A 26618-nucleotide genomic window follows, 5' to 3' on the forward strand; every position below is an offset into this window, starting at 1 on the left:
AGTGTCAGTTTTATCATAGTTTAGCCTTGTTCCTTGTTTTGTTTCATTGTTTGTTTTCTTTGTTACTTTGTTTGCTCTCCTGGATTTTGACCCACGCCTGTTTATTGGATTACGCTATTGGATTATCTTTGCTGTTGTTGTTTGCTGGTGTTTTCGACCCTGACTGTTCGACCACGATCTGTTTTAATAAAGCCTTGCATTTGGATCCTCACTCTGAGTCGCCCCGTTTGTTACAAATGCCTTTACTGTAAAAACTGTCAAAATCCAAGTTCCACGTTGTCACTTAGTACAACCACATTTAAAGCTGATTAAACCTAAATGTTAAAGCAGCATGAACACTTTCTTTCTTTCTTTCTTTCTTTCTTTCTTTCTTTCTTTCTTTCTTTCTTTCTTTCTTTCTTTCTTTCTTTCTTTCTTTCTTTCTTTCTTTCTTTCTTTCTTTCTATCTAAATAGTCTACATAACAACAAAAATGTGACACTTGTAAATAAAACACATTTTATACATGAATACTTTATTTTCTCATTATTTCATATCTAAATAGTCTACATCATGACACAATTGTGACACTTAATGTTGAAAATGATTAATTAATGTGTAATATAATGTTATTTAACAAATTGTGTTGTTTGTCTGTTTATTTAAATACTCCTAAAATTAGTTTTGTGTCAGTATGATACCATCACGCACACTATTTTATCAGTAAAATTGATGGAATCTAACTATTTCTATTACTTAAGTATTAGTTGTTAAACGCACAAGAAAAACAAAGTGACTACTGCATTTAAAGTATGTGTTTGTGAGAGAGAGTAATTTCTCTTTCCTGCTCCTCCCAATGCTCAGCAAAGCATATTTCCTCTCTTATTGTCGATGTAGACCTACCCTAAAAATTGCTTTTGCACAGCAGACTTCTGTGATTCACTGCATTAGAACCAGAAGTTCAAGGGGTGTTCGCCGCAAGCAAATTTTTTCCATGCTTTGTTTTGTTTCTTGGAAACTGTGGCGTTCCAGAAGAATGGAATAATAAAAGATTAAGTCAAGTGTCCTGGAGTGCCATATTGATGGGGAAGTACATTCTTCAGTAAAAGGGAACTGATTCTCTCTCAGTAACAAGGACTCAGAGCTAAATCCAAACCATGGATGATTTAAACCCTGAGGACTATGATGACTATTATAATGCAGATGGACTTGAGGATTTTGGGCTCTGCAAGAAGACACATGTGAAGGAATTTAGCAATGCGTTTCTACCGGTTTTCTACTCCATTACCTGTGCACTGAGCATTATTGCTAATTTAACTCTTCTGATATTGTTCATCAAGTACAAAACCCTGAGGAAAGTGTTGCCTCTGCACATGGTCATATCGGATATTCTTTTCACACTAAGTCTTCCCTTCTGGGCAGTGTATGCCAGCAGTGAGTGGATCTTCGGTGACCAAAGCTGTAAGGCAATCTCATTAGTTTACATGGTGAGTTTGTATAGCAGCAACCTGTTTGTTGCTAGTCAGAGCTTGCAGAGATTTTTGGACATTACATGTGTTGTTTCTACCACCAGCATCATCAACAGTCCAAAGAGGAATATTATTATGTGCGTTTTGGTGTGGCTTTTCTCAGTTTTGGGTGCAGCTGCTCATGTCAGCTTTGTCGAGACGCAAAAGTTCCACGAACAGTGCATTTGCACATTTAACTTCAACGATAAAGTCGGCTGGAAAATTTATTTACGATTTCAGATGAACATACTTGGGTTTGTCGTACCGTTCCTAGTGCTCCTGTTTTGCTCCGTCAGACTACCTTGTGTTGCTGTGGTGAGGAGCACGTTCAAAGTGTTTAGACACGAAACTGGATTCACCATCATGTTTTTTCTCCTCTGGTTCCCCTACAGTGTTGTCATTTTCCTGCATGCTTTGCAAGACCTTCACATTTTTTATGCATGCACCATTAACATACACTTTGACTTTGCTATTCATGTGACAGAATGTATTGCCTTCATGCATGTTTTCATCAATCCTGTTTTGTACATCTCTTTAAACAAAAAAGTCTGGAGAAGACTCAGAAATGCCTGCAAAACTCCAAGGGAGTATTTGCTTGAGGAATCCAACAGTTCATCAATCATTTCAACTCCGGATGGAGCTATAGAGCTGAAGGCGGTTCAGCAATATCAAGCTCATGACCTGAGCTTTAGTGCTGAACGACCTAGTCATTTCTTACCTGAGCCAATGTAAAAGCTTTATTTTGTTTATGCCAACAATGCTGTTTATACTTCATTACTCACTATATACGATTTCACAGCAAAAAAGTCTTGTTTCTAGAAAAAAATAAATAAAAAAATCAAGATGCATTCACTAGATAAGCAAAATGATGTAATTATGTATTGTTTGTTTTCTGGGGAAAATAAATTACATTTAATTAAGTGAATTTTGCTTAAAACAAGATTATTTTTCTTACCCCACTGGCAGATAATATACAGGTAGGAAATAGGAAATGGAAAAAAGACTAAATATCTTGTGTCATTTTGCTTATCTAGTAAAAGCATGTTTATTTAAGAATTTCTTCAGATATTTTGACTAGAAACACTACAAAAATACTAAGTAAAACAAGCCTTTTTTTCTTGCATTCTGTATATATTGCAATAATACATATATAATCTTTTGTAAATATATTTTATAAGACAGATATCAACACAGACATTGTACAGTTTATAAGATCGATTTTACATGCTAATATAGGGTATATGAACAGAAAAGGCTGATTTAATAAATATAAAACCAAAATCAAATTCATACATGTGTGTCTCTGATTTCCTTAGACCCTGTGAGGTGTCTGAAAATAAATAAACACATTTATATAATTTAGCAAATATACAGTCATGTGAAAAAGTTAGGAAACCCTATTGAATTTCATGGTTTTCCGCATCTGGACATCATTAAAAAAATCTGGTCCTTGGCTGATCTTAAAATTTGGAAATAAAACCTCAGATGAACAACAACATAATATGAACAAAAATTGAACAAAAATAAAGCCAACATGGAAAAGTCATGTGTGACAAAGTTAGGAAACATTGGAATTAAGAGGGTAAAGCACTGCTAATCAAATACTAATCATCAGCAAGTCTGAGCGCATCTATAAAAGCATAAGCAGTTTGCTGGCCTGGAGCCTTCTGGTGTGTGTTAACACAATGCCAAGGAGGTAAGACATCAGAAATCATCTTAGAGAAGCATTTGCTGCTGCCATCAATCTGAGAAGAGTAATACGGCCATTTCCAAACACTTTGAAGTTTATTCACAAGTGGAAAACATTTAAAACAGACACCTCTCCTTTCAGGAGTGGACGTCCTAGACAATTCACCCCAAGATCAGACCGTGTAATGCTTAGAGAAATGGCACACAACCCAAGAACTACACCTCAGACTCTACAGGCTTAAATGATAAAGTTAAGGACAATACCATTAGAAAAATATGGGACAAAAATGGCATGTTTAGAAGGCTTGGCAAAAGAAAGCCTCCTTTATCCTAAAAAATACAAAAACAAAACAATATAGCAGCAGGCAGCAATTACGGGGCCAAGCACTCCAAGGGAAAAACTGGAGCTAAGGATGGCATGGAACATCAGACCAACTGCAACAATAAGTAAAAAGAAGCCATTTTAAGATGATTTTAGTTAAAATGACAGAAAAATTATGTTAAACGCCTACTGACATGATTTAATAGCTTATGACGTTTGACCAACAGGTGGCGCTGTTATTAGATTAATGTGGTGTGTTTAGTGTGAGGTGACAAAGGTGCACACAAAGTTTGGTATCATTGTGTCAAAGCTTTGCAAAGATAAAGCCTCATCAGTCATTTTAGCATCAAGCCTAATATTCGTAGAGGCACTGTACGAAAATGGTTTCATCTATCTACATGAAATCCATAACTTTTTGTCAGCACAGTCTGAAGATGATCTGACTCGAGTTTGGACGAGGACGAGGACGAGTCTAGGACGAGTTTGAAAAAGTAGGTTTTAAACATAAATCAAAATGGCGGACAGGAAATTTGACCAACTGTGGCATAATTGGTATCTATGTCGTCAGCATGGCCCAATGAATATTTTGAGACTAATCTCATTACAATAGGCTAATGCTATCTACAGTTATTAGCATTTTTGGACATTTTATAAGTGATAGTTAATGAATGGTCTATTACTCTTGACCAATAGGTGGCGCTGTTACCAAATTGATGTGGTGTAATCAGTGTGAGGTGATAATGCCACATACAAGATTTGGTGCAAATATCTCAAAGCTTTGCAGAGATACAGCTTCAGATGCGCTTTGCCATCTTTTCAGCAAATTCGTTGATGCGTTAAATGAAAACGGTTTCGTATATTGACACGAAATCCATAACTTTTTGTCAGCATGGTCTGAAGATGATCTGAGACAAATTTGAGGAAAATCCAACTAACGGTCTAGGAGTTCGAAAAAAGTAGGTTTTCTTCATTAATCGAAATGGCGAACAGGAAGTTTGGCCAGTTTCGAGATTTTTGGCCAAACCATTGAGAAGTTATAAGCAAAAATAGCCAATTTTCATATCTCCTGACCACTAAGTGGCACTGTGACGTAACACTCCAGGTAGCCTTAGATCATGCTTATTATAATACAAACCAAGTTTGGTCTCAATACTCCAAAGTGTTGCGGAGATACAGCCTCACATCCATTATTGCACGCTATTCGTAAAATTAATTTGTGCGTTATTCGATAACAGTTTGTCAAATCAACTTGAATTCCATAACTTTTTGCCAGCATGGTCTGAAGATGATCTGAGCCAATTTTGGTGAAAATCAGACTAACCGTCTAGGACGAGTTCGAAAAAGTAGGTTTTTCAAACAATTAATTATAGAAAAAAAAACTAAACCTTACGATTTTTGAATTTTGGTGTTCATTCAACTCAGCATGACCCAAGGATTCAGAGAAAAAAAGGAATTTTGATTTTGTGCCTTACGGTTCAAAAGTTATTAGCAAAAAGAAAGTGAAAATTTGGACTAGTGGTGGCGCTAGAGAGTTTGAGTTAGAGACTCCAAATTGGCTATGGTGACATTTCATATTGACCTCTATCAGTGTGCCAAATTATACAACTTTCCCGCAAGTGGTTCTATGGGCTGCCATGGACGCAATGGCGGAAGAAACGGAAGAAACGGAAGAAGAAGAAGAAGAAGAAGAAGAAGAAGAAGAAGAAGAAGAAGAAGAAGAAAGCTAACGGATACAATAGGTGCCATCGCACCTTTGGTGCTTGGCCCCTAAAACATGGCGGCACAGTTTAGGTCGGCAAAGTTGCATCTGAACAAAACGGACAAGGCTGAAGTGGAGGTGTTTGGCCTTAATGCACAGTGCCAAGTTTGGTGAAAACCTAAAGAGCATATCAGCACAAACACCTCATACCAAAAGACACACATGCTGGTGGAGGGCTGATTATTTTGGGCTTGTTTTGTAGCTACAGGACCTGGGCACCTCACAGTCATTGAGTCGGCCATGAACTCCTCTGTATATCAAAGTATTCTCGAGTCAAATGTGAGGGCATCTGTCTGACAGCTAAAATTAGCCCAAAATTGGGTCATGCAACAGGACAATGATCTTTAGCACACCAGCAAATCTGCAACAGAATGGCTGAAAAGAAAATAATCAAGGAGTTGCAAAAGCCCAGTCAAAGTCCAGAGCTCATCCTAACTCTAATGCTATGTGAGAGCTGTGCATAAGCGAATGCCCACAACCCTTAATAAACTTGAACACCGTTGAAAAGAAGAGTGGTCCAAAATTTCTCCAGAACGATGTGAGAGACTGATAAAGTCACAAAGAAAATGAATGCTTCAAGTTATTGCTGCTAAAAGTGGATCTACAGGCAACTGACTCAGAGGATGTCCTAACTTGGTCACACATGGCCTCTCCCTCTTGGCTGTATTAAATAATAATAAATAATAAATAATGACACTGTGTGGTATGTCAAGTGATGATGTTTATCTCCGGATTTATTTTCCAAATTTTAAGACCTGCCAAGGACCAGATCATTTTTTATTATGTCCTGATACAGAAAACCATGCATTTCAATAGGGTGTCCTAACTTTTTCACATATAGCGTATACATAATTTAGTCAAACTAAAATACTTATGAAATGACTCTATTAAATGTGTCAAGAAAAAAAAGACAACGTAAAAGACACTGTTCAGTGCTTCTGAAAAATGCTGACTCAGTCTTTCCCCAGCATTCTTATCATAAAGATAACGTTAGCCTTGACCATTCGCATTTTGGATTAAAAATTACTCTCTCAGAACTTAGAAGCACGGTTAAACAATGCACAATGGATATTTATTATTTTTCTTTTATCTTCAAGAACTTTCCAGAAGCTTGGATAGATGTGATATGTTTTGATATCAGAATCCATCAGAATGCTTATTATTATTATATATATATATATATATATATCAATTTGAAATAAACAATAATATTCAAAAATTAGTAAGTTGTGTAACTATTGTAATTATTTTATTAAAGAAATGTAACTGAATTTACATTTTCATAAGTAATAACCTAATTACAGTTTTTTTCTCAGTAACTGTAACAGAGCACAGTTTAATTCAATTCTGTTAAATGTAACTAGTTACTCCCCAACACTATATGCAGCATAGTGGTATTTTGTAATCATTTTAACCATTTTCTACAGTCTTTACATGTTCCAGGATTATTTAAATAACTATAGTTTTAAAATGTTGACATTAAATTACAAAGTACAAACTTAAAAATAAAACGCTATTTTATAATTGAACTTTTTTTCTTGGTCTCTTCCCAGAAATTACAATGGAAGGTCAAATTGAGTCTTTATATGGTGTTGCTTTATAAGGTCTTGTCTCTCATAGCAAAAACAAACAAACAAAAAACCTGTATCAATAATGCAAAGTTCAAGGCCCATTTAAATGATCGCTCTCCAGCTCAAAAAGAGCGAGGTTACACTTTATGACTTCAGTCCACCTATGAACATGTGTTACCTGCTTTTTATCAGCTATTGTTATAGGACTTACAGTGGCAATCACTAGGGCCTTTATCAACAGCTGAAAGTCTGAAAGAGTATTTCTAGGTTAGATGTATAGTGAATGGTGAATTTTTAAGGAGGCAAAATAGTTTTTTAGTTTCAAAAGTGACAAAGGTTTAGTCATTTTTACACTTATGTAAAATATATTGTGGTACCTAACTGGACTGACTTCTTAACAATCTCAGGTACTTAAATTTTTGAGAAAAGGTAAATTACAATTGTTTTGTCAAAGTCTTATTTCTGTTCTGAAGTTCACCAGTTAAAATTGTAGCCATGAGGACTTTCTGTGTGAAGCTTGTTTGTTCCCCTTGCTTCTGTGTGGGTTTCCTCACATTTCAAAGACATGAATTGGAGATTTTCTGTTTTAATCTGTGTGTGAACCCTATGGCCCAATTTTCTGGCTTAGGCTCCAGGATCCCTGCGGAGAATAAGTGGTTTTGGAGAATGGACGGATGTTAAAGTCAAACCAAAGTACATGTGTATCCTGTATACACTGGCTTGTTTCCAGTGTATATACTGTCTTAGTTTGCAGTGTAACTGCTTAACATCACGTTGCAAGGTATTTATTTAAAACTCCCCTCCCATAAATGTTGTGTCTGAAAGAGAAACTCCTATAAATGCATATGCAAGCAAGGTCAGCTGCGTTTCTTTAGAAAATCCTAACAGTAGGTTTTTTTTAATGCCAGTAGAGTATTTGTCACGAATGAGAGAAGGAGGAGATCTGGGTCCAAAAGCAGGTGAGTATTTTTAATTTAAACAAAACACAAAAGAACACAAACAAATCAAAACCAAAAGGCCAACACGGCACAACTAGACATAAACTGAAATATAAAATAAACAATATCAGGAACCAAAATCAAGGTCAAGAACTCGGAACACAAAATACACACAAGACGGAAGACAGTACAGGAGACAATGCAACCAGACAGAGTGTAGGGAGAGTGGAGACTATAAAGACTGTGCTAATGGGGAACAGCTGTGGTGCTAATGAGTGTGACAGGTGTGTGTGATAAGACAGGTGTACCCAATTAGCGGAGTGGGGTGCGGGAGGATGGGAGACAGTGACCTCTGGTGGGGAAGGGAGACACCACAGCTCAGACACGTGACAGGACCCCTCCTCTACGGAACGGCTCCCAGACGTTCCACAAGGCCGAACAAAAGTCTGGAGGGAGGAGGAACGGGGGACTGGTGAACCAGGGGGAGGGATGGCGGGCCAGGCCCGTGCAGCGGAGGAACGCGAGTTGGCTTCGCCGCCAGAGGAACGTGAGCTGGCATAGCTGCCAGAGGAACGTCAGTCGCCAGAGGAACGTGAGCTGGCATAGCTGCCAGAGGAACGTCAGTCGCCAGAGGAACGTGAGCTGGCATAGCTGCCAGAGGAACGTCAGCGGGCACCGCTGCCAGAGGAACGCGAGCCGGCATAGCCGCCAGAGGAACGTGAGCTGGCATAGCCGCCAGAGGAACGCCAGCAGTCACCGCCGCGTCCGGCACAGAGAAAGCGGTCACCGCCGCGTCAGGAACAGAGAGAACGGTCACCGCCGCGTCCGGAACAGATAGAGCGGTCACCGCCGCGTCCGGAACAGAGAGAGCAGTCACCGCCGCGTCCGGAACAGAGAGCGCGGTCACCGCCGCGTCCGGAACAGAGAGCGCGGTCACCGCCGCGTCCGGAACAGAGAGAGCGGTCACCGCCGCGTCCGGAACAGAGAGCGCGGTCACCGCCGCGTCCGGAACAGTGAGAGCGGTCGCCCTCCCTCGAAAAAACGCCTCTGCCCTCGCCATAAAGTAGGGGCGCGTCCGCGCCGCCTCAGCACTAAGGGCGTCCATCGCCGCCAAACAGGCGTAGATGGTCTCGAAGCGAGCGGCTGACGCCGCCTTGAAAGACCTCTCACCCGCTGGACCCACTGTAGCTGGTTGCATTCTGTCACGAATGAGAGAAGGAGGAGATCTGGGTCCAAAAGCAGGTGAGTATTTTTAATTTAAACAAAACACAAAAGAACACAAACAAATCAAAACCAAAAGGCCAACACGGCACAACTAGACATAAACTGAAATATAAAATAAACAATATCAGGAACCAAAATCAAGGTCAAGAACTCGGAACACAAAATACACACAAGACGGAAGACAGTACAGGAGACAATGCAACCAGACAGAGTGTAGGGAGAGTGGAGACTATAAAGACTGTGCTAATGGGGAACAGCTGTGGTGCTAATGAGTGTGACAGGTGTGTGTGATAAGACAGGTGTACCCAATTAGCGGAGTGGGGTGCGGGAGGATGGGAGACAGTGACCTCTGGTGGGGAAGGGAGACACCACAGCCCAGACACGTGACAGTATTTGCACTGGTACTAGCAATTGCTATAGCTAGTCTTTATTGAAAGTGATATAAAGCCATATTTCGATAGAGTAGTGGTCAGCAATGGTGGGGAAAGTTACTTTTAAAGGGATAGGTCACCCAGTAATAAAAATTCTGTTATTAATTACTCACCCTCATGTCGCTACAAACACATAAGACAGTTCAAATATTTTGTTTGAGATATGCAAAAACACTAAAAAGGCCAGTATAAAAGTAACAAAAAAACAAACAAAAAAAGAAACATATTTATGATACAAAGAAAAATATGTAGAACAATATAGCTGCAAGCAGCAATTACGGGGCCAAGCATTCAAAGGGAAAATGAGGAGCGAAGGATGACAGGAACAGCAGACCAACTGCAACAATAAGTAAAAAGAAGCCATTTTAGAATGATTTTAGTCAAAACGACAGAAAAATAATGTAGAACGCGTACTGATATGATTTAATGGCTTATACGTTTGACCAACAGGTGGCGCTGTTCAAATTGATGTGGTGTGTTGTGTGAGGTGACAAAGGCACACTCAAAGTTTGGTGTCATTATGTCAAAGCTTTGCAGAGATAAAGCCTCAGAATCATTTTGGCATCAAGCCTAAAATTTGTAGAGGCGCTGTACGAAAACGGTTTCATCTATCAATATGAAATCCATAACTTTTTGTCAGCATAGTCTGAAGATGATCTGACTCGATTTTGGTGAAAATCAGACAAACGGTCTAGGATGAGTTCGAAAAAGTAGGTTTTCAACATAAATCAAAATGGCGGACAGGAAGTTTGACCAACTCTGGCATAATTGGTATCTATGTTGTCGGCATGACCCAAGGAATATTTTGAGACTAATCTCATTACAATAGGCTAATGCTATCTACAGTTATTAGCATTTTTGGACATTTTATAATTGATATGAATGGTTTATTACTCTTGACCAATAGGTGGCGCTGTTACCAAATTAATGTGGTGTAATAGTTTGAGGTGGCAATGCCCCATACAACATTCGTTGATGTGTTAAATGAAAACGGTTTCGAATATCGACATGAAATCCTTAACTTTTTGTCAGCATGGTCTGAAGATGATCCGAGTCAAATTTGGTGAAAATCCGACTAACGGTCTAGGAGGAGTTCGAAAAAGTAGGGTTTCTACATTAATCAAAATGGCGAAAAGGAAAGTTAGGCCAATTTTGGCATTATTGGTATCAATGTTCTCGGCCCGACCCAAGGAATATTTTGTGATCAATTTCATTACAATAAACCATTTTTCACATAAGTTATTAGCATTTTTCTTAATTTCCTTATAACTTTTGACCACAAGGTGGCGCTGCCACCAAACTTTTTGAGTACTGTCAGGGCATGGTGACGAAGGTAATAGGTGCCCTAATTACAATGAAACAGTGCACTATTGCAGACATATATACTGAGGTTTTAATTACATTATGGTAGCTATAGTCAGTGGTGAATTAAAGTGGGACGGTCTAAAGCATGAAACTCCAGGGCTGAAAATGAGTCCCACTCCAGCCCTATGTTTGAAGTTCTTAAAGGTTTGGAATGACTTGAGAGTGAGTAATTCATGACAGAATTTTCATTTTTTGGGTGAACTATCTGTTTAAAATTAATGCATTACAGAATTACATTACTCCACAAAAAAGTAACTACAGGTGCTGGTCATATTAGAATATCTTCAAAAAGTTGATGTATTTCACTAATTCCATTCAAGAAGTGAAACCTGTATAATGTATACATTCATTCCACACAGACTGATATATTTCAAGTCTAATGAAAACGTCTCAGGTTACGTATGTAACCCTGGTTCCCTGAGGGAACGAGACACTGCGTCCTGAAACGCTGTGGGGAACGCCATTGGCGGGCCGCACTCTGAGTCATGTCCAACGTCCAATGAGAAACGGGAGTGACGTCACAGGCGCGGTGACGTCATCGACCAGGAAGTATAAAAGCACGTGCGTTTGAAGCTGGCGTCAGCTCATAGGCATGAAGCGAGCGCAGCAGGGATGCGGGAATTATGGTCCGAGACGCAGTGTCTCGTTCCCTCAGGGAACCAGGGTTACATACGTAACCTGAGACGTTCCCTTCCGGGAACTCTACACTGCGTCCTGAAACGCTGTGGGGAACGAGGTATCAACGTCCCCATAATTTCCGCACCCTGCCTAGTGTCTGCTAGAACAAGGGGGGAAAAAAAGACAGCGTTAGTACATTACAAACCTCAGCCTGGGGATCCTGCCAGGACATGGGTGGTAATACATCTCTGACTGTGGAGCCCACCAGATCAGAGGGAAAGAGACCTCGGCCCTCGAGCCCACGAGGTCATGTCATCCTTCGTCTGGTCTCGCAAGACCGAGAAGGGACAGTGTCTAGCAATACTTACCTGATGAGACACTGTAGTAACTCCGCCTGGTGATCTTGCCAGGACGCGAGTGGTAATCCACCTCTGTCTGTGACCCATCACCAGACAAGAGGGATAATGAGCCTCGGCCCTCAGGCACACGAGGAGAGATGTGGTCCTTTGTCTGCGTTGCAGCCAGTACAAGAGGGACACGAGAAGTGCCTGGTGATCTTGCCAGGGCACTGGAATTCATCTCTGTCTGTGATCAGCCACCAGACAAGAGGGATAGAGTAGGCCTCGGCCTTAGGCACGCGAGGCTAGGATTCTCAACCGCTGCCTGTCCTCAGACCAGTGCAGGGGGAGAAAAAGTTCCTCGGCCCTCGGGCGCACGAGGAGAGATGGTGGTCCTTTGTCTGCATTACAGCCAGTACAAGAGGGACACGAGAAGTGCCTGGTGATCTTGCCAGGGCACTGGAATTCATCTCTGTCTGTGATCCACCACCAGACAAGAGGGATAAGAGACCTCGGCCCTCAGGCACACGAGGATAGGGTTCTCGACCGCTGCCTGTCACACGACCAGTGCAGGGGGAGAAATGCTCCTCGGCCCTCGGGCACTCGAGGAGAAGTGGCGATCCATTGTCTGCGTTACAGCCAGTACAAGAGGGACGCAAGAAGTGCCTGGTGACCTTGCCAGGGCACTGGAATTCATCTCTGTCTGTGATCAGCCACCAGACACGAGGGATAGAATAGGCCTCGGCCCTCAGGCACACGAGGCTAGGGATCTCAACCGCTGCCTGTCAGCAGACCAGCGCAGGGGGAGAAAAGGATTCCTCGGCCCTTGGGCACGCGAGGAAAGATAGTGGTCCTTTGTCTGCATTACAGCCAGTACAAGAGGGACGCAAGAAGTGCCTGGTGACCTTGCCAGGGCACTGGAATTCATCTCTGTCTGTGATCCATCACCAGACGAGAGGGATAAAGGCCTCGGCCCTCAGGCACACGAGGCTAAGGTTCTCGACCGCTGCCTGTCACATGACCAGTGCAGAGGGAGAAGATGCTCCTCGGCCCTCAGGCACACGAGGAGAAATGGTAGTCCGTTGTCTGCGTATAGCCAGTACAAGAGGGACATAGGGAGTGCCTGGTGATCCTGCCAGGACACTGGAACTCATCTCTGTCTGTGATCGACCACCAGACACGAGGAATACAAGCCTCGGCCCTCGGGCACACGAGGCTGTAGAGGGGAGTCATACGCCTTTGTCTGGGGAACTTGCCAGAACCAAAAAGGGGTAAAAACTCCTTTCCTTACTCAAAGGAAAGCGCCTTTTGACCTCTTGGGCCTAGCCTTAGTGCTAGGGCTGAAGGATGACTGAGCCCGGAGTGGCTCTGAGGTCTAGTTCGTAGAATCTGACGAACGTAAGAGGTGAGGACCAACCCGCCGCACTGCAGATGTCCTTGATTGGGACACCTGCCATCAGAGCTTTGGAGGCTGCGACGCCTCGAGTTGAGTGAGCCTTGACTCCCATCGGTGATGGGAGACCAGAGGACTCGTATGCAGTAGAGATGGCATCAACGATCCATTTACTGATAGTAGGCTTGGAAGCCGGGCACCCCCTCTTAGGGGGGCCGTAACAGACAAACAATTGCTCTGATTTACGCCACAGGGCAGCTCTGTGGACATAAGTGTCTAGTGCTCTTACTGGACACATTAAGTTATACTTCCTCTGGTCGTGCTCCACGAATGGAGGAGGATAAAACGCTAGCAGCGTTATTGGCTGTGGTGTTACTGAGGGGACCTTGGGTGTGTACCCAGCTCTTGGGTAGAGGAATGCTTTGGCCAACCCTGGGGCAAAGTCAATATAGGAAGGGGCCACTGAAAGGGCCTGCAGGTCCCCAACTCTCTTAAGAGATGTCAGCGCCAACAGCAGTGCTGTTTTTAGGGTAAGCATCCGATCGGAGGCCTCCTCCAGAGGCTCGAAGGGAGGCTTACACAGCGCTTCTAATACCACAGCCAGGTCCCATGTAGGGACTCTCGGTCTTGCACGAGGCCTCAGCCTGAGTGCACCGCGGAGGAAACGTGAGACCAGGGGGTTTCTGCCCACTGAAAGGCCGCCCTGAGGGGCGTGGTAAGCCGATATAGCCGCCACGTACACCTTCAGGGTGGAGTGAGCTAACCCAGCGGACAAACGAGTTTGCAGGAACTCCAGCACTGTACCAATTGGGCAGTGGACTGGGTTTGAGTGGCGTTCGTGACACCAGGACGCAAACAGGTTCCACTTTAGGCCATAAAGTTTCCTCGTAGAGGGAGCTCTGGATTGAAGGATGGTCTCAGCAACCTCGGTTGAGAGACCAGCTTCTATGAGCTGTGCCCCCTCAGGGGCCACACCCATAACTTCCATTTCTCTGGGTGGGGGTGGCGTATTGCGCCCCCAGCCTGAGAAAGAAGGTCGCTCCTGACGGGAATCTCCCACGGAGAGCCGTCGAGGAGGGCGATTATATCCGAGAACCATACTCGGGCCGGCCAGTACGGGGCTACTAGCAGCAGCCGTACTCCGTACCGGCGCACTCTTTCCAGAACTCCCGGGAGCAGAGCGATCGGGGGAAAAGCATACAGACGAAGCCTCGGCCACGTCTGTACCATGGCATCCAGTCCGAGAGGAGCTGGAGGAACTAGAGAGTACCAAAGGGGACATTGCGATGTCTCCTGAGTCGCAAAGAGGTCCACTTGGGCTTGACCAAAGACTCTCCATATCTGCTTCACCACCTGAGGGTGAAGCATCCATTCCCCGGGCCTCAGCCCCTGCCTCGACAGGACGTCTGCTCCCACATTGAGACGTCCAGGAATGTGAACTGCTCTCAATGAGAGAAGCTTCCCTTGTGACCACAGGATGATCTGGTACGCCAGCTTGTATAAGGGGCGTGAACGCAGACCTCCCTGGTGGTTTATATAGTAGACCACCGCCGTGTTGTCCGTGCGGACCAGCACGTGACGGTTTCTCAGGTCTGGAAGGAAATGCTTCAGAGCCAGGAACACTGCCAACATTTCTAGGCAATTTATGTGCCAGGAGTGATGCTGGTTGTTCCATAGGCCTTGGGCGGAGCGGCCACTCATGACCGCTCCCCACCCGGTGAGGGATGCATCTGTCGCTAGCGTGACGCGGCGGCAAGGAGCTCCCAGCACTGGACCTTGTAGTAGGAACCAGGGCTTCTTCCACATGACCAAGGCACGTAGGCAGCGCCGCGTGACCTTGATCTTGCGGAATGGGTTCCCCCTCGGGGAAAACCCCTTGGCTTTGAGCCACCACTGCAGTGGTCTCATGTACAGCAGTCCAAGAGGTATCACGTTGGATGCAGCTGCCATAAGACCTAACAGTACTTGGAACTGTTTGACAGTGAGTAGCAGGCCTAGCTTGACCGCATTTACTGCAGTAAGGATCGACTCTATCCGAGCAGGTGACAATCGTGCCTGCATCGTGGTCGAATCCCAAATTACACCTAGATAAGTGGTTCTCTGTAGTGGAGATAGCACACTTTTCTTGGCGTTGAGTCTCAATCCCAACTTTCTCATGTGAGCAAGAACAACATCTCGATGTTGAGCTGCTAACCGTTCTGAACTGGTCAAAATGAGCCAGTCGTCTATGTAGTTGAGTATGCGGATGCCCTGGAGTCGCAATGGAGCCAGAGCAGCATCCACACACTTCGTGAAAGTTCGGGGAGAGAGCGCTAGGCCGAACGGAAGAACTCTGTATTGGTAAGCTTTGCCCCTGAAAGCGAACCTGAGAAACTTCCGGTGTTGAGGAAGGATGGAGACGTGAAAGTATGCGTCTTTCAGATCTATCGTGACAAACCAGTCCTCGGACCTGATTTGGGACACGACCTGTTTGACAGTCAACATTTTGAACTTCAGTTTTCTTACTGAGAGGTTTAGCTGTCTGAGATCTAAAATGGGCCGCAGGCCCCCATCCTTCTTGGGAACAATGAAGTACCGGCTGTAGAACCCGGCTTCTCTGCATTGAGGAGGGACCACCTCGATGGCCTCCTTCCTCAGGAGAGTATTCACTTCCTGTTCTAATACCAGAGCCTGCTCGGGGCCTACCAGAGTAGGAAATACCCCGCTGAAAGGTGGCGGCCTGGCGCCGAATTGAATGGAATAACCTTTCTCTACAGTACGCAGGACCCACATAGAAATATTTGGCAGTAGTTTCCACGCTGCCAGAAATTCTACTAAGGGAACCAGCCTCTCGAGACAGGTCTCTGGATTTATAAGAGGAGCTAACTTGGTGACCTGTAGCAGCGAACTGGCAGGATGCACCTGAAGTGAGCGTTCTCGAGACCCCCGTGGGGGTGGCGAACTTTCTGGTTCCGCTACGTTTCCGGGCGGAAGGACCAGAGAATGATGTTCGCGGGAGACTGCCGCGCCCTGTAACACCGGCAGGGTTAGCTGACGAATCTCCTGAGGGCCCCGAAGAGAGGTGGTCACCGTACTCCTCAGAGGCGGTGAGGCACCTGAATCTTCGAGAGGGGCTGCCCTCATTGGCCCTGGGCCACGACCATCAGGGCCGTTTAGCCGAGGCCCTCTTAGACTGTAGGACGACCCTCAGGTCGGGCCTAGTCTTTGAGGACCCCGGCTTGGAGCGTTGCTGAGCCCGCCCTCTAGGCCGCGCCGGAGGGGCACGGGTAGCAACGCTCCTTTTCTGGGTCTCCCTGTGTGAGGAGCTGGAGTGCGGCTGGGGCTGTTCCCGTACAGCAGCCCCAGAGGAGAAAGTGCGGCGAGGGAGGTAGCGCTGGAACGCCGCTGCCTGCCTACGGGCCTCCTGGTGCCTGTTGACAACTGTGTCAACAGAATCACCGAAGAGGCCAGAGGGGTGCAGGGGGGCGTCCAGGAGCGTGACCCTGTCCTTCTCTTTCATGTCGGACAGGGTCAGCCAGAGATGCCTTTCCGCGGCCACCAAGGCTGCCATAGACCGCCCAACAGCGCGAGCGGTCTCCTTGGTGGCCCGAAGCGCCAGATCAGCGGTCCTGCGCATCTCTGACACGCTCACCTCCTCGCCATCACTAAGCTCCTTCAGCAGGTCGGCTTGGTACGCCTGGAGCACAGACATGGTGTGTAAACATGCACCAGCCTGACCTGCTGCCGCATAAGCCTTGCCCATCAAGCCTGATGTTACTTTTAATGGCTTGGTGGGCAAGGACGGAGCCTTCAGGGACGATGCCAGGCCGGGAGACAGATAGCTCGCTAGTGTCTGCTCGACCTGAGGCATCGCCCTGTAGCCGTATTCCTCCATCCCCCCCACATTACCGTAGTAATCTGAGGCGGGGGAGTAGAGACGGGAGGAATACGGTCTGTCCCACGACCTCGCGATCTCTTTATGGAGGTCGGGGAAAAAGGGAAGGCTCCGTTTGGGAGGTGCTGATTTAGCCCGCAGGAAGCGCTCATCTAGCCTGCTCGCCTGGGGCTCTGGATCTGGAGCGGGTGACCAGCTGATATTGAGTTTGGCCACCGCGCTCGTCAGCACCTCCACCAGCTCCTCATACTGGGGTGATCGGGGGGGCGGTTGTGGGAGATCGACGCTCTCTATGTCAACCTCCTCGGAGGAAGACAGGAGAAGCGCCGACTCCTCCTCTCGGAGGGAAGGAACCGCAGTGCGGGCTTCCTCATCCAAGAGGAGGTCATACGATCCGCTGGGTGAGGAGAGAGATAGGGGATCACCCGTCTCAACTCCCTCCAGCAGATCTAGCTGCGAACCCCACGAGTGCAGCTGCCGCTCCGCCTCGACGGAAGCGGGGCCAGACCCGCGGGGAACGCTAATGAAAGCCCCCTCCTCAAAGAGGGCTTTCCGGGAACGGAGCAACCGCAGCGGCATCCGCTCGCACTGCGGGCAGCCAGCCCCCTCAAGGGCTGACCTAGCGTGCTCCGCTCCCAAGCAGACCACACATAGATCGTGTGTATCCCCACCAACAATGAAGCGTTGGCAGGGAGGGACACACCGTCTATGTGGCTGCTGAACCGCCATCGATCTCTCGTTCTGAAAAGAACGTTCGTTCTTAAAAGAACGTTTTCCCCCTGGCATTTCTGCTCAAATAAAAGTAGTGCAATTGGCACTGAAAAACAGCAGAATGCGGATCAGACAGACAATAACACAGAGCGCTCTCGCTGAATGACAAAAGCTGACGCCAGCTTCAAACGCACGTGCTTTTATACTTCCTGGTCGATGACGTCACCGCGCCTGTGACGTCACTCCCGTTTCTCATTGGACGTTGGACATGACTCAGAGTGCGGCCCGCCAATGGCGTTCCCCACAGCGTTTCAGGACGCAGTGTAGAGTTCCCGGAAGGGAACCCCAATTCAGTATCTCAGAAAATTAAAATATTGTGAAAAGGTTCAGTATTGAAGACACCTGGTGCCACACCCTAATCAGCCAATTAACCAATTAACTCAAAACACCTGCAAAGGCCTTTAAATGGTCTCTGATGTGGTAGGAAAAAAGTGTACAAGCAATAGGGATAACCGCACCCTGGAGAGAATTGTGAAACAAAACCCATTCAAAAATGTGGAGGAGATTCACAAAGAGTGGACTGAAGCTGGAGTCAGTGCTTCAAGAACCACTACGCACAGACGTATGCAAGACATGGGTTTCAGCTGTCGCAATCCTTTTGTCAAGCCACTCTTGAACAATAGGCAGCGTCAGAAACGTCTCGCCTGGGCTTAAGACAGAAAGGCCTGGACTGCTGCTGAGTGGTCCAAAGTTATGTTCTCTGATGAAAGTAAATTTTGCATTTCCTTTGGAAATCAAGGTCCCAGAGTCTGGAGGAAGAGAGGAGAGGCACAGAATCCACGTTGCTTGAGGTCCAGTGTAAAATTTCCAGAGTCAGTGATGGTTTGGGGTGCCATGTCATCTGCTGGTGTTGGTCCACTGTGTTTTCTGAGGTCCAAGGTCAACGCAGCTGTATACCAGGATGTTTTAGAGCACTTCATGCTTCCTGCTGCTGATCAACTTTATGGAGATGCAGATTTCATTTTCCAACAGGACTTGGCACCTGCACACAGTGCCAAAGCTACCAGTACCTGGTTTAAGGACCATGGTATCCCTGTTCTTAATTGGCCAGCAAACTCGCCTGACCTTAACCCCATAGAAAATCAATGGGGTAGTGTGAAGAGGAAGATGCGATATGCCAGACCCAACAATGCAGAAGAGTTGAAGACCACTATCAGAGCTGGGCTCTCATAACACCTGAGCAGTGCCACAGACTGATCGACTCCATGCCACACCGCATTGCTGCAGTGATTCAGGCAAAAGGAGCCCCAACTAAGTATTGAGTGCTGTACATGCTCATACTTTTCAGTTGGCCAGCACCTGTAAATTCATTGTTTAGTTGCTCTTTATGGAATGGAATACATTATGTTACTTTTGAATTACTTTGGTTACCTGGACTGGAATTACTGAGAAAACCCCAAAGTTATATTCTTAGATAGTGTAAAGGCCCTTTCACACTAAAAGAGAAACTAATGCCTCAAGGTAAGGGAAGTGCATGTGTCTCTGCACCTCACTCCCAATTTCTCTCAACACAGGGACAGGAGACGTGTCAGTGAATACAAAGGGAAAACAACACGTATTTGAAAAAGTAATCTCAAAAATATTTTGTTGTAAATTTAAAAGCAATGCATTACTAGTTACTTGAAAAGTAATCTGATTACATAACATGTATTACTTGTAATGCATTACTCCCGACACTGGTGGTGAGGCGGGCAGAGATCAAAGCTGGGCAATCAGAGCACATCAGTACATGGACTGAGATGAGATCACGAGCAGGCATTGGTCATAAAAGAAATTCAAGGGCAATCTCACTCTCAGTCAATGACAGACATGCATTTATAGAGCCTAGGGCGGAACGGTGAGCAGTGTTTCTCCAGCAAACTGGGCAGGGAGATTGCATAAACCAAGCCAAGCAATGACTATTGACTAAACTAATAGACTGAGAAAAGATGTAAAGAATATCACAGACATGCTGAAGGTACAGTCACATTAGTGAAATTTTAGTAGTGATAGTGGCTAAATTTAGTGATTAAAAAAAGCGGATGATTGTCTTTTCTCAATAGTGCAAGATGCACTGCTCACACAGAAGTTACTCTCAAATCAAGCAGTTTTTGTTGTAACTTAATGAAAATGAGTGAAGGCAATTTTTTTTGATCAATTAAAACATTTCAGGATTTTTCTCCATGTGCTCTCTTAAAAAATTAAGGTGCTTCATGATGCCATAGAAGAACCTTTTTGTCTAAATGATTCCATAAAGAACCTTAAACATCTGAAGAACCTTTGTGTTTCACAAAAGGTTCTTTGTGGTGAAAGAAGGTTCTTCAGATTATAAAAAGGTAAGAAATAGATGGTTCTTTAAAGAACCTTTGACTGAATGGTTCTTCATGGAACCAAAAATGATTCTTCTATGGCATCGCTGTGAAGAACCTTTTAAAGTACCTTTATTTTTGAGAGTGTAGTGCACTTCTATGGTGCCCCAAGTTTAAACTTCCAAAATGCAGTTTAAATGCAGCTTCAAACAATCCCAAATGCGGTTGTAAATGATCCCAGCCAAGAAAGAATGATCTTATCTCGCAAAACTATCTTTTTTTTTAAATTACAATTTATATACTTTTTAACATCAAACGTTAGTCTTGTCTTGCTCTGCCTGAACTCATTTTTTTCCGGTTCAAGACAGTTAGGGTATGTCAAAAAAATATTTTTTTTCTCCCTCAACTTTGAAAATCATTTCAAAATCATCCTACATTACTGCAGAAGTACAGAGTGAACAAGCAAAGATCAAACATCCTTTACAAAAAAGGTAAAACAGCGATGAAGGACGGTTTTGAAGTTGAGGGAGAAAATGAAATAGGAGATTTTCGACATACCCTAACTGTCTTGAACTGGAAACACAGTTCAGGCAGAGCAAGACAAGTGTTAGAGGTTAAAAAATATATAAATTGTAATAAAAAACAAAAGATTGTTTCGCTAGATAAGACCCTTCTTCCTTGGCTAGGACTGTTCACAATTGCATTTAGGATTGGTTGAAGCCGCATTTAAACTGCATTTTTGAAGTTCAAACTCAGGGCATCATCGAAGTCCACTATATGAGGTTTTCTCATAAGACATAAAGTCTTCACAAATGAAGAAAGAAAGAGATGAACATCTTGGATGACAAGGGGTGAGTAAATTAACTGTAAAATTTTTGTTCTGGAAGTGAACCTCTCCTTTAATCTGACCATATTGCAAAGTGTTAGACAATATATTGTTTAAAAAATATAAAAATTATTCTTTTTTATAATACTGTAAAGTATTTCCAAAGTCACTGTGTGCTTATATTCAGATGCCAAACTACACTGTTTCCTGGACCCTTAAGTGGTTTATTCCGGTAACATTACACCGTTTACTTGTTTTACTATTTATTAGCAAAGTAGGATGAAGCACTCTTTGGGCTGGAAAAAATTACATACACACACTTGAGGGTCCTCCATCTATTGTGACATATCATGCAATGGAGGCGAAGTCTTACTAAATAAGGCACTGTGTTATTACCTGTTTTAGTGTTTTGAAATATGGTGTACTCAAATATAACTGGGCTCAAACATCAAGACACACAACTTCTTTATATACAGAAGATACGTAATAGCTTTACCCGTTGTTCCAACTTGAAAATGCCACCATTTCAGTTTGGATTTTGCCTGTCTACACGCTTAAAAATAAAGTTGCTTCACGATGCCATAGAAGAACCTTTTTTGTTTAAATGGTTCCATAAAGAACCTTTAACATTATAACATAAGAAACATAAAAAGTTAAGAAAGAGATGGTTCTATAAAAACCTTTCACCAAATGGTTCTTTGTAGAACCAAAAATGGTTCTTCTATGGCATCGCTGTGAAGATCCTTTAAAGCACCTTTATTTTTAAGAGTGCATGTTGGACAAACGATCACCACTTTTATTGCCTTTTTGTTGTTCATTTTGAATTATTTAGTATGTTAGACCTGCTTTACCCATGATAAGATCAATTATTATAATGTAACTTTAGAATTTCTTGGAAATGATTCAGAATGAACTCTCCCGTAACTTATTACACAGTTGAGTGATTTTGTATTTGCATTATATTCAAGTGTAGTTATTTTGCAGAAGTTTTTGATCTTAAAACTGGCATTGTAATACTGATAATATTGTTTGGCTTTTAATAAATTGCTAGTGGTGTTCATCAGTTAAAAGTTACTTTGGATAAAGGCCTGACTAAATGTGAATATTATGCAAATGAAACAATTTTAATATCTCAACAGTGTGTGAAGTTATGGGAGAGCTCATTCTGAATAGTTCACATCACTCACATTAAGCTAATATCGTACCTTCAATATCTGCCAAAATGTAGTTAAACTCAATATTCAGGGAAAATCGCTCTAAAATTTTAGATGAAATATGGACAAACCCAGCGACTGTTCTGACCCAGCAGTTGGCTACCGTAACTGTTTAAAAATTACTTTATGGCTGGCTTAAAATGAAGCCAATATAGGTTGTAAATCAAAATCAGACACATAATTACTAGAGGCATCAGCAGTAATCAAAAGGTGAACATTTATTAATAAGCAATTTAACAAATTATTTATTCAACTTATTAATAAATGCTAAATTGCAACCTATTTTGGCTTCATTTTAAGCATGAAATATTGTTTAGCAATACTTGAGTTTAATAAAACTACCCAGCAGGTTGGGATAATGTTTAACCTAACCTTCTGGGTAGTTTTATTAAACTCAAAACAAACCATTCGCTGGGTTTGTCCATATTTTTAACGCAGCATTTGTGCAATAGTGTTGGACTATTCAAATTTTTATTAAACTGTAATGATTAATTCAGAGTATTCGTCATTGCTCTGCTGTATGCAAAGTTAATGCAGCTATTGGAAGGCATTTAGCAATGGACAATGAATCAAGGTAACCTTTATTGCACCACCAAGGTCACGTCTAACTACTGCAACAAGATCTCTCTTATCTCAGTGATAAGAGTAGCCTTGATCCTTTCCCTTCTACATCACTACATTATCTGTAGGAGCTACTCCTGCAATCAACATATGCTATTCTTTGTTTCCTCACAACTACCCACTAGTTGTCACTAGTTAGTATTAAACTATTAAATTAGGTCATATTTTTGTGGCAACACTTTATAATAAGGTGTCATTTGTCAACATTAGTTAATGTATTAACCAACATGAACAAACAATGAACAATACATTCATTAGAATATTTATTCGTCTTTGTTAACATGAGTTTATTTTTATTATGTTAATAACAATTTTAGATTTCAATAATGCATTAGTAAATGCTAGCCTGGGTTTCCCCATGCTGCCTTGCACGCAGCGCGATTTTATTCACGCTGGAAACCATGGACCAAATTTTCACCTCAGATAGGGAACCAATCACAGAAGGGGGAGGGAGCAGCAAGACAATGATGCCTTCTATGCGACTCACCAAAGCAGTTTGTTAATAACTATGGATCCAGGATGGCAGCAGACACGAAGTTATCTTTCGATGCAGCCTTCGATAGTGTTCTTACTAGTTTAGAACGCAAGTTTATTTTGAAAAAAGAGCAACTTTTGGCGTTCGCTCTACATACGTCATCTGGTTTAATTTGAAACGATTGGCTATGAGCTACGCACAGGCGCATTTGATAGACATTCGTATCGCCCAATAAACGTTCCTAGCATTCGTAAACCACGCCTCAAATACGAGAAAATGAACATGTGGTTCCCATATGGAAGCAGATTAGTCTCATTAATAATTCACGCACAATACACGATACACACATGCGTGTCCCAATTCACGTGCACGAAAAAAATATATATATTCACAAAAAAAATTCACGTGCAAAAAATAAGAATATAAATTCATAAAATACGTTTCACAAGTTGCAAAACACAATTCACAGATTTACAACTGTGTACAACAATTTTGAATGTTTTAAAATCACGAGTGTATCACGGACTGTGAGTGTGTGAATAGCTTTTTTACGTGTGTATTTTTTAGACTTGCGTGTGTGTTTTTGAGACTCTCCTGGCAGCGAACTCCTCCCATGCGGGTCACTCGTACACTTTAGCCAATCAGATTTGAGCCTGTCGATCGACCAATCATAACCCGCTGTGGGCGTGCCTATCTTACGTTACGTCATCAGCGCGAGTCCAGTTCCAGAATTCAGATACGATTCAGCTGTTGATCGTCTCATTTGTAACTAGCCTAGTAAAGGTGTATTGTTTTATTTTGATTGCTTAAAAACTAAAGGTAAAATCGGTCGTTTAGACACACTCGTTAACGTGACCAGTTTAAGCCAGCGGCTGCTATGAAAACAGATAGTGTTGCCAAAGATGCTGTCTTGTGTTAGCCACAATGTCCTGTTTATTGGCCAAAATGAAGAAAGAATTCTGTTCATTGCCATGGTTTTGTTTAACAACGCTGGGTGTCCTCTGCCCAGTCTAGCTCCCACTTAGCACTGACCCTGCCTTTATTATTATAGCTTTATGTAATGATGAATATACCTCACGAGAACTCAGTGTATGAATAACGGTGTGTTTGTACTAACCATTTGTGCAACTGGATGCAGTGTTTAATTAAAACACACTAATCATTTTCCTTGCATTTTTCAGGATTTAACACTTTGGAACAACATCTGGATGACAGTTACAGACCTCTTCGTTCACATTAATCTTTATGTCTTTTTATGTACTTCACCTTTATGCATTATTTTTTTAATGTAATCAACATTCATGTACTTTTTAAAATATTATATTATTGTGATACATAATTTTATGTTGAGCAGTGATGTAAAAATCTTTAAGATTACAATACACAAGATGATGTTGGTTAGCAGCAATTGTATTTGCTTTAGTATTAACAGTTCTGGAATTTGCTGGTCAGTCAGACAGACTGATCATATAAAGGAATGCATCAAAGATTATTCAGTAAACTTCATTCAAGTTCCGACTTGTTTTGAATGTTTTAATTCTGACATACAACCAGAACATTTAACAATGCATAACAAAGCTTTATGCCTTAACAAATACAAAGTCATAGGGTACCATTCTAAAAGAAATGTAGTAATAATGCATGAGTTAAATCAGTTGAAACTGTTAAAATGGATGAGTTGCAGCATGACTGTTTTGAAAGAGTTACAGTTCCAAATGAAACTTCTAGATTCACATCACCTCATAATTTGTGGCAGAGGTTGAAATAGGAGCAGCTACTTGTACATCATAAGCATCACAATTCTGAAATAAATAATATCTGCAGGCTGCAGCGTAAACAAACTTAAATGAAATGTACATGGTTTACAATGTGTGTTATTAAATCGTCATCAGCTGAATGCGTGCCATCGTAGGATTTGAGACACAAGACAAGTTTGGCTCTGACAGCTCTTTCCTGTTTTCAATCAAAAAAACAAAACCACAAGAGACTGCTTGAAAAATATCCAAATAGATAATTTTCATTTTCTATTTATTTACATGTCCCATCTGTAAAAAACGTATTTTATGCTTTACATTAAGTTTATAATTTTAATATCTTTATGCGGTATGGTATCCACGTGAATGATTCTTTATTAAATAAACATAACAATCAATAAATATTAAAACATAATACACTCTGAGCAGCAGCTGGCTTACACTGGTCACGTTAACGAGTGTGTCTAAACGACCGATTTTTAAGTAAGCATGCAGTATAAAACAAAATGAGACGATCAACTATGGAAGCAGATTAGTCTCATTAATAATTCACGCACAATACACGATACACACATGCGTGTCCCAATTCACGTGCACGAAAAAAATATATATATTCACAAAAAAAATTCACGTGCAAAAAATAAGAATATAAATTCATAAAATACGTTTCACAAGTTGCAAAACACAATTCACAGATTTACAACTGTGTACAACAATTTTGAATGTTTTAAAATCACGAGTGTATCACGGACTGTGAGTGTGTGAATAGCTTTTTTACGTGTGTATTTTTTAGACTTGCGTGTGTGTTTTTGAGACTCTCCTGGCAGCAAACTCCTCCCATGCGGGTCACTCGTACACTTTAGCCAATCAGATTTGAGCCTGTCGATCGACCAATCATAACCCGCTGTGGGCGTGCCTATCTTACGTTACGTCATCAGCGCGAGTCCAGTTCCAGAATTCAGATACGATTCAGCTGTTGATCGTCTCATTTGTAACTAGCCTAGTAAAGGTGTATTGTTTTATTTTGATTGCTTAAAAACTAAAGGTAAAATCGGTCGTTTAGACACACTCGTTAACGTGACCAGTTTAAGCCAGCGGCTGCTATGAAAACAGATAGTGTTGCCAAAGATGCTGTCTTGTGTTAGCCACAATGTCCTGTTTATTGGCCAAAATGAAGAAAGAATTCTGTTCATTGCCATGGTTTTGTTTAACAACGCTGGGTGTCCTCTGCCCAGTCTAGCTCCCACTTAGCACTGACCCTGCCTTTATTATTATAGCTTTATGTAATGATGAATATACCTCACGAGAACTCAGTGTATGAATAACGGTGTGTTTGTACTAACCATTTGTGCAACTGGATGCAGTGTTTAATTAAAACACACTAATCATTTTCCTTGCATTTTTCAGGATTTAACACTTTGGAACAACATCTGGATGACAGTTACAGACCTCTTCGTTCACATTAATCTTTATGTCTTTTTATGTACTTCACCTTTATGCATTATTTTTTTTAATGTAATCAACATTCATGTACTTTTTAAAATATTATATTATTGTGATACATAATTTTATGTTGAGCAGTGATGTAAAAATCTTTGAGATTACAATACACAAGATGATGTTGGTTAGCAGCAATTGTATTTGCTTTAGTATTAACAGTT

The 26618-nt window shown here is 42.6% G+C and overlaps 1 protein-coding gene across 1 annotated transcript; it reads left to right on the forward strand.

The window, feature by feature from the left end:
- Nucleotides 1-908: 908 nt before the first annotated feature.
- On the forward strand, nucleotides 909-2776 carry LOC141344835 (atypical chemokine receptor 2). The gene has a single exon (XM_073849733.1). It carries the CDS (start codon nucleotides 1136-1138, stop codon nucleotides 2216-2218), a length of 1083 nt encoding a protein of 360 aa, XP_073705834.1. The 5' UTR covers nucleotides 909-1135; the 3' UTR covers nucleotides 2219-2776.
- The last annotated feature ends 23842 nt before the right edge of the window (nucleotides 2777-26618 follow it).

The sequence above is a fragment of the Garra rufa genome, chromosome 10 (assembly GCF_049309525.1).
Source record: "Garra rufa chromosome 10, GarRuf1.0, whole genome shotgun sequence".
Classification (NCBI taxonomy): Eukaryota; Metazoa; Chordata; class Actinopteri; order Cypriniformes; family Cyprinidae; genus Garra; species Garra rufa.